Raw genomic sequence first — 8,803 nt, forward strand, 5'->3', positions numbered from 1 at the left:
TGTTCCAAAAAAAAAAAAAGGAACATTTGCATAAACTCACTGCCAGTGAACGGCACACAGGTTTTATTTTTTTTTTCTTTCACAAAATTACGAACCATTCGTCATTGCTTTCCTTCTGTTTTGTTCATTTAAACGTTTTTTCCAGCGAAAGAGCTCTACAAGCACTAGGATGTGCCAAGGCTCAAATTATGTTCATTTGCCAGTAATAATTCAGTCTTAAATAAGTTGACAATAAATATTATAGCAGCAATGTTTTCCACAGTCATTATACAGCATACGAAAACAAAAATTTCAAATATGGGTGTATATTTAAGGAAAATAAAAATTGCATTTCATATTTTCCAATTTCCAAACATTGGCAAGCAAAAGATTAAAAACATGTAGAGAGAGCCACAGTACTGCATTAATGGAGCTAACAGATACAGCTAAAGGAAATACTCACCATAGGTAAACTGAAGCCCATACTGCCTGGCCTGACCTTATCTGAAGTCTTGATAGTGAACACAAACTTGTGGTTTGTTGTTGTCACTTCAACATGCCTGCAAATGAAACAAAAAATGTCCATGTACGGACATACAATAAAGGTGTTAGAACAATGATAAAGGCATCCGTAACTTCAAAGAACATGCACATCAGGCACCCTCCATGGAAACTTTGCACATGATTGATGCAAAGGAATTGTCTGTGGCCCTTTGCTTTCAATGCAGCTTGGTGCCATACATAGAGATGAAAACTCACCGACCTTTATGGCTAAGGCTAATGGTTTTGCTCGTAACAGACTGAATTGATGTGAGTGACAGTTGATTACTGCAACTATAGAAACACTAATAGCAGTTTACAAACAGTAAGGCCCTTGCAATATATACAAGCTCTTTTACTCAACACTGCTTTTAGCAAACTGGTCACCACAAGAGGCCTTTGAAAATGCAAACATGTTTACACTGCATTACATACATGAATGGTATGTACAGCCTCCATTAAAAATTTCTATGACAAGTTTTAGTGTAAATTTAAACAAGTCCATCTGGATTGTTTCACATGTGTGTGCTAACCTTTTGCTTTCATCAAAATCCCACATAAGTTAGGTAAGCTATGAAGGCATAAATGTACAGAAAACTGAAAACTGTACATTTGAAGCAATAAATGTGCAGTAATGTAATATTACCCAGACTTAACAATATTACATGAACACAGGTCCGTGAGTTGGTAAGCACCTTATCACAGCATGAGGCAGCAGAATTGGCATGAGCACATGCTCTGTGCTAAGTCTCACAACAAGTAGACAGAAGGAAGCTGCAAGCATGGGCAAACGGAAGGGAAGCAAGGGAGAGCGGCTTTAGAGTAGCAAAGGACTGCATTCACTCAAGAGAACAGCCTAGCACACAATAGTCGCACTGGCATGTGCTTGGTGCACTCCAACCCATTTCACATCGCATCATTATAAAGCAGAGACCAGATTAATTGCTTATGCATGCATGACGTTAAAAACCTGGGCAAAGAGCACAAATGGCAACTATTCCACAACAGCAACTTTTAGACTCATATGACCAAGAAATGCATGCGGAAAATACAGGCTCATGCTAATTGATACAAAAATGCATTGATTGCCATATTACCGAACTTTGTCTTCCGAGAAGTCCACTGGGTTTACAGCTGCACAGTTTGACAGTGAAAATTCCTCAGTGGGACAACGGTCCACCTTCATTTGCTAGAAAAAAAAAGGAGGAAAGGTTATTGTGCAATGACGGTGCTCCTAACAATAGCACTGAACTTCAACTTCTACGCTTCACAAAAAAAAATGCAAATCAAGACCAATTAAGGCTGATAACATGAATGACACTGGTGTCAAAGTGGAGCATTTTTCTTCTGTATTATTGTATGTACTTACTTTGTTTCAATTCCTCTGTGCTTACAAGTTACATGTAATTTAGTGCTTCTGCACAATATAAAAGGTTAATGGGGTTTAACATCCCAAAGCGACTTAAGCTTTAGGGACGCCGTAGTGGAGGGCTCCGGATAATTTCAGCCACCTGGGGTAATTTAATGAGCACTGACATTGCACAGTACATAGATTTCTAGCATTTTGCCTCCATCGAAATGCAACCGCCGCGGCCGGAATCAAGTCCGCATCTTTTGGGTCACCCGCCGAGCACCATAACCATTGAGCCACCACAGTGTCAATATAAAAGACCTACAATGCAAACGTAAAAGATAAAATAATTTTCCTGTAATTTTGCCCACCTCACAGGTCTACACAGAGTCAGAAATATAAGCGGCAGATTTTTCACACACAGCATAGCTGTCTTATACCTAAATTATTTTTTATCCTCCACAACACCCACGAAGTCTGCAACCCCATGTGTCGCCTACTTAACACAGACACACGAGAATTATGATTATAATATTTATGCAGTATGAGTCCCTGTTAACAATTTTTAAGTTGGGTGTACAATGGAAAGGTGTACAGTGAAACAAAAATTTTTCGCAGTTCATTCCACAGTTGTTCCAATGATGTCACCTTTAAAGACAATGACCAAATTTCATGCGCAAAGTTGAAACATCAAAGTTTATCAACAGACACCAGCATAGCACCTTAGAAAAATGTTAAACAGACAGCATGGCAATGCACTTTGCTTGCAGCACTAGCCTAACCAGCATTATCAACATTACCACACAGCAGCATTTGAGCACTGCCAGTAGAAGAGAACAGTGAGTAGTTTATGCCACAATAATGTCTAACTGTACAGGGGGATTGCCGTCAAATGCCCTGTCTAACAAGCTGCAACTAGGCCCCTTCAAGGAATTGTCACGCTTTTGAGTGAGGAACTGATACATGTGGCTGCTGAGGAAAAGTATGCATATAAGCTTTTACTGGCAGTTTTATCAGCTGAAATATCTAGGAGAAAGGCAACAAGTCATACTTAGTAATGCCATTTTTGTCCCGATTCTCATTCACTCCTGACATGAACTGGCAGTACATAGAGTATTTATTCTAACATACGCCACAAAGTTATCTCATTGATTTTGCATGCAAAACTATGTGTTAGCCAAGAAAAGATGATAGTTTCGCTGAAATATGACCACAATTAAAGGAGTAGGGACATCAAATTTTGGCTGTGTGTTATTTGTTTGGAATGATCCAGAAGACATGAGCAAACATGAATCCTCATGTTGAATTTGTCTAAGCCCGGTGAATAATTTATAACTGAATTTTTTTTTCTCATATTTCGTTCTTGGCTTTAACAGCCGAATGATGACTATGATGTCACAGATGAGTTGAGGCACCACTGAGGTCGTGTGATGCATAGAAAAATTGCCATGTAATAGCTATTTTTTTCATCTGTTGTCATTCTGACTCTTGGTGCAGGCTGGCATAAGAGTTGGAGTAAATTAAAATTACAAAGCAATGATTGTACTACAGTTCTGATATACCTCTCATGATCTCAATGTTGTGTTAACTCGCCTGTGACATCAGACTGAAACAATGAAAGAGAAAAAAAATTGAATTAGAAATTATTTAGCAGAGGCAAGCAAATTCCAGATGATGGTGACCATACCGAAATCTCACACATCATTTCAAAGAAAAACAGCCAATAAAAACAAAAAAAAATACCTGCCAATAAAAAAAGTTGATTGTCAGTAAAATCAATAGATGGAATGCTCATGCATGTCACCCAAGTGAACATCTCTTCAGTTTCAATGACTTCTCATGTCTTGATTAGGGCTTCGAGTAATCACTTCTAAGACATCAAACACTGGACAGGCTGGACCCTGTTTTAATAACCTTTGAGAGCATTGTTATAACATGCACACTTGGAACTCTAGCTACCTTGGGGCTCGTGTTCGAGTATGTAGTTGTACAAGCTTTTCTTGAGGTCTGTAAAGCGCTGCCGGCGACCCTGATCAAGACACAAGAGAAATCACCCTGCAGAGATTATTTGCTCAAATGATTTCATTAAATTTCATTTATTTTGGCCCATCTACCAGCAAATGGAGGGGGCCAAAGTAAAAGCTGCTAGTCTGCAGCCTGAGTGGTCCCAGGCCCCCTTATGTGCTGACTCCATCAATTGATTTAAGCAACAAGGGACTGCCTTTTTTGGCATGATGGGGACTCTACCACAATGTTTTTAATGATTAATTCTTGTGTCTTGCATCAGTTTTTTTCCTTACCAGTGTGCTTTTGCTTTCAGGATACTTGTACACGTGACTGCGGTGGAAGTTATTGGAAGTTCTGTGCCCTGCTGTTCGTGATCGACTTCTGGTGCTTTTGTTTTTGCACTTTTATCAAATGCGTTCCACAAAGCATGGCATACACTGTAAAACTAGTGCACACTAATACAAGCGAGTGAGTGTAAATCCTTTTTCGGCAGTCTTGCCTTATGGACAGTCAGGAGTAAAGCATATGGCTAAAAAGTGACACCAAACAACCAACACACCCACAATAACAATATTAAAAACTGAAAAGCAAAGCTCATGTGCATAATCCAGCAATCTATGCATATTCATGGATGTATTTTAGTGCTGTCTTTTCCTTTTACCTGTGCGGTACCGCTGTGGTGCATGGCACATACTAACAACTGTACATTTCAAAATGTTAGCCGCATAGGTACCAACAAGCAAGGACCCTAAACCATTATTAAGTGCCAGCAAAGCTAACTCATGTAAAACTTTCATGATGCTGGATACAATTGGATGTAATGACAGAAGTTATATGCAAACAGTATCTATTTCAAGGAGTTCTATTGAGCAACTTTTATGCAAAGCAAGCAAAAGCCAAGCAAAGCATATAGTACAGTCTGAACATCTATAGACAAGGCACATTGTGCAATCCTAGCCATTTAAAATTTTGAAGCCAATGCCACAACAATAATCACACCATGAAAACAGCCCTCAAAAGGCATCAGTGCTTTCAAAGCTAGGCAACAATGTAAGATGCAGACATTTGTGCATTTCTCTTTGACAGATGTGCAACGAAATATAAAATGCAGGTTGCTATGCGTGTAGATACAGCGACCGCAAAAATTTTACGCGCTAGGTTGTCTCAATAATGTTCATGCTTGACTAACTTTTATAAAGAGCACCCACAGGAAGGTACTACATTAACATGACTAAATGTTCATTACACGACAGCTGACGACTGAACCATGGGCGTTCGCAATTATGAAAGTTATGGAGTAAAAGTAATTTCCAGCACTGCAATACCTCGTAACTGAAAAACCTAAAGTCTCCTATTATAATTCTGAAGCAACTATGAAAACGTGTCAGCAAGATCTCGTTACTGCAAGCTGTCAGCAGTTAATTCCGCGGAGCATGATGAAAAATTAAGCGACAGCGCTAACTTCTTCGTCCTAGCCCTGAAAAACGCGAATGAGTTTTCATAACGTTGACTTGTTTATTACACGTATGACGCGTAAAAAAAAAAAAAAGCTAAGCAAAGAATATCAAAGTGAACGTAAACAAGGCCCACTAAAACTGCGTGCCACTCTCCAAAGGGTCAACTGCTGTCGACAGTATCGATCTGCCAGGTTCTACACGCACCTGAAGACATGTATAACTGAAAATTCCTGAAAACTACAGGCAAACATAGGCGTAAAGTGTGACCTTCGGAACGTACACAATTACCCAGTTACTTTCATTTACTAAAGTGAATCACGGTCATGCGTTGGATGAAGCAGCAGGTTGGGTCCTACAACCCCGCCCCGCGTTTCAATCAATCGCTTGAGCGTTACGTTCTCAGTTCCGTACGCAAAACATTTCACATGGTACAGCAAATACTTTCATTGCCGGACGTCGACTACCGTCGGAGCAAATTAAGAGCCGGCTGTATGTGCGCGCAGCGCACACAGTCGGAAACAGGTTTCCGAGACAGCTGGAAATGCGTCCGTATCAAAAGTTATCAGACTACGACGTGAATGTTGCAACCGCAAGGCAACCTTACTTTAGTTGCTGACATCATTGGAGTGATATGAAGTGGCGCGGATGCAGCTTCCCACACGAAAGTTTGGCTGGTTTAGTAGATGTCAGCAGCAACTCCGGTGGCTTCAGTCGGCGGCCGAGCAGAGCCAGCACACGCAGGGCGGCTGTGGCTCACGAAGCGCCTAGACGCTTCAAGCTTCCTTCAGGGCTGCCTGTCGAAAATACCGTCGATATAATCGCAGATATGGTAATTAGCAGCGTGCACAAGTAATAAGCAACGTAGACTTGCAACGACACACATCTGCTGCTTGCGGTTCATTACAGACAGCCACAAGTCAACATTGCACCAGGTTCCCACAGCACCTTGAGCATATATCGTGCATAGCTTGAGGCTATATATTACGCATAACAACTTTAACCAACAATCGAAATCTAATAATAAAGGCGAAAGCCTCACCCGTCCACCACAACACAGACCGCAGCCGCTACTCCCACCACGTTGCGTGAACCGGCCACAGATGGAGCCACCGTAGCGCCGCATTCGCAGTCACCAGCACGGTGGTTCCGTCACCAGTAGGCCAGTAGCCACATGGCCACATCGCCACATGCACACCCTCTCTCTACCTCTCTCTCTCTCTTTTTCTCTTGCTTTTTTTTTTCCTCTTTCTTGCTCTTTCTCTCTCTATCTCTTTCTTTTTCTTTCTCTCGAAATATTGACCGAAAATACGCCCCGCCACTACCGCCGCCGGGCCCGTTGTACCATGCAAACATGCAAAGTTGTGAACCGCACTAGCAAGACGGTAGCTGAAATCAAGGAGGTGAAGTCGGATCGCGCGCTGCAAAAATGTGGGAAATCCGAAATGCTCAGCAGCGCAAAACACGTCGCACTCGGCAAAGGCGCGTCAAATGCACTCTCGGTGACGTTCTCGAAGAGTATTGCTGCTTCGGGCGACACAGCTATAGTGCCAGTATATTCTAGGCACTATAACACAGCTCATCCCCATTTTGTCAGGAGAAGCGAGCGGATGATCGAGTGACAGCATGTTTCACGTACTGCCTGTATACGCACGCAGTGATGATCGGTCTCCGGACGTCGTAAAACGGCCGGCTCATTTTTGCAAAACCTACAAGTCAGCGAATTTTCTGCGCGGAAGAAATTCCACGCAGGCGCATGTGTGTGCGCAGTCTGTGGACACGCGCCCGCGCACCACCTGCGCCTGCGCTGCACTTTATCCGCTTAATCTCTGACTCAAAGACGCTGGAAAACGGCGCTCGCGTATGTTAGTAGTGCATCTAATTATTATGCGATAGCATAAGAAGAGGCGTTTTCCCGGCGTTATTAATTATTATTGTGTCTATATCACACTCGGCAAGACGGCGGCATATTTTAGTGTGCGTTTTTATCGTGAATATTTTCAAAATTTTTCCAGCCTCAACCGCTAGCTCGTTTGCGGTGAAACTGCACACAGAGCTTGCGTATTATGGTAACTTTTGTATCGTAGCAAGTTTTACAACGGTACTTACTTAGTTGAGCCGTGCATGATGCGAAAACGTAATCGGCTGCTAGAGATCGGTGATCCGAATTTTTTTCGCTGAAGAGCGACGGTGGCGCCATCTCTTTCCTGCAGTGGGAAGCGTCACGACAAGGCGCCGTGGTAAGCGTTGCAAATCCTTTGAATGGTAAAGACTCGTTAAATCAGTTATGATATTTTTTTCTGTTCAGTTAGCCGAAAATTTTGGAAGCGCTACAGTTGAAACGAACGCAAATGCCGGAACGGCATATTCAAAGCAACGTTACTAGAACTACGTTGATTCAAAGGTCCGCACATCTTGCAACGCTCGCCTCGGCTAGGGTGGCTACCTCGGCTCCGTGTCGTGACGCTTTCCACTGCAGGAAACAGATGGCGCCACTGTCGCCCTTCGGCGAAAAAACAGCGTTTGCGGGTTTCGGTTCACCGATCTCTACGCAGACGATTACGTTTTCGCATCATGCACGGCTCAACTAAGTAAGTACCGTTGTAAAACTTGCTACGATACAAAAGTTACCATAATACGCAATCTCTGTGTGCAGTTTCACCGCAAGCGGTTGAAGCGGGAAAATTTTTGAAAATATTCACGATAAAAACGCGCAATTACTAGCTCCATGAGATACGCCATTTTTCAAACTACTCACAGGTGGCTAACTGGAACAGTTGAAACATATCAATGCAGAAGAGGAGACGTGACAAACTGCAGAACTTTTACATCATTTTCCCAAATTTTTTATGTGTGCTTAACATGAACATGAAAACAATGAACGCGTGGAGATGCACTGAGACCGCTGCATTTGTTTCTTTTTCTTTCAAGATCAGAGTGGATTCATGCGCGCGTGGTGCTAACGTGTTTGGATTGTTGCTTTTTTTTAGTTTTGCCTTGCATGTTTTATAGTGTCCGAGGTAGGGATAGGGCGGAAGGATAGATTTTATTAGCTTAATTGGACCGAATTTGGTGGCGATGAGGCAGGTAGGGTCGGAATTCCCACTTGGTGATCGGTAGAGACATGGTAGGAGAGACCAAGGTAAATAAATAATAAACGGCGAAACAGTTCATGGTATTTAAACAATATATGTGTCAAATTAGATATATAGGAGGCGCAAAAGGTACTATACAAATAGAAATTTGTATCTTTTTAAAGAAATGGTGCAGTATATCTGTCTCACAGCCCGCCGCGGTGGCTCAGTGGTTACGGCGCTCGGCTGCTGACCCGAAAGACGCGGGTTCGATCCCGGCCACGGCGGCGGAATTTCTATGAAGGCTAAATTCTAGAGGCCCGTGTGCTGTGCGATGTCAGTGCACGTTAAAGAACACCAGGTGGTCGAAATTTACGGAGCCCTTCACTACGGCGTCC

At 42.5% G+C, this 8,803-nt stretch overlaps 1 protein-coding gene across 2 annotated transcripts in view; it reads right to left on the reverse strand.

Moving 5' to 3' along the window:
* LOC149350284 (vesicle-fusing ATPase 1-like) overlaps positions 1-6,485 on the reverse strand; it is a 33,480-nt gene extending 26,995 nt beyond the window's left edge. Inside the window, exons 1-4 of one of the 2 annotated variants that reach the window (XM_089579286.1) lie at positions 6,374-6,485; positions 5,939-6,128; positions 1,617-1,708; positions 443-539 (exon numbers count right to left, since the gene is read on the reverse strand). In XM_089579286.1, the coding sequence (XP_089435412.1) occupies positions 443-539; positions 1,617-1,708; positions 5,939-5,956 (207 nt within the window). In that variant the 5' untranslated portion in view covers positions 5,957-6,128; positions 6,374-6,485. The remainder of the gene's footprint in view (positions 1-442; positions 540-1,616; positions 1,709-5,938; positions 6,129-6,373) is intronic. The other variant, XM_089579287.1, reaches the window with a different exon arrangement.
* Positions 6,486-8,803: the final 2,318 nt, after the last annotated feature.

Source organism: Amblyomma mixtum, chromosome 3 (assembly GCF_055824585.1).
Source record: "Amblyomma mixtum isolate Tamu chromosome 3, ASM5582458v1, whole genome shotgun sequence".
In the NCBI taxonomy this organism is placed as follows: domain Eukaryota; kingdom Metazoa; phylum Arthropoda; class Arachnida; order Ixodida; family Ixodidae; genus Amblyomma; species Amblyomma mixtum.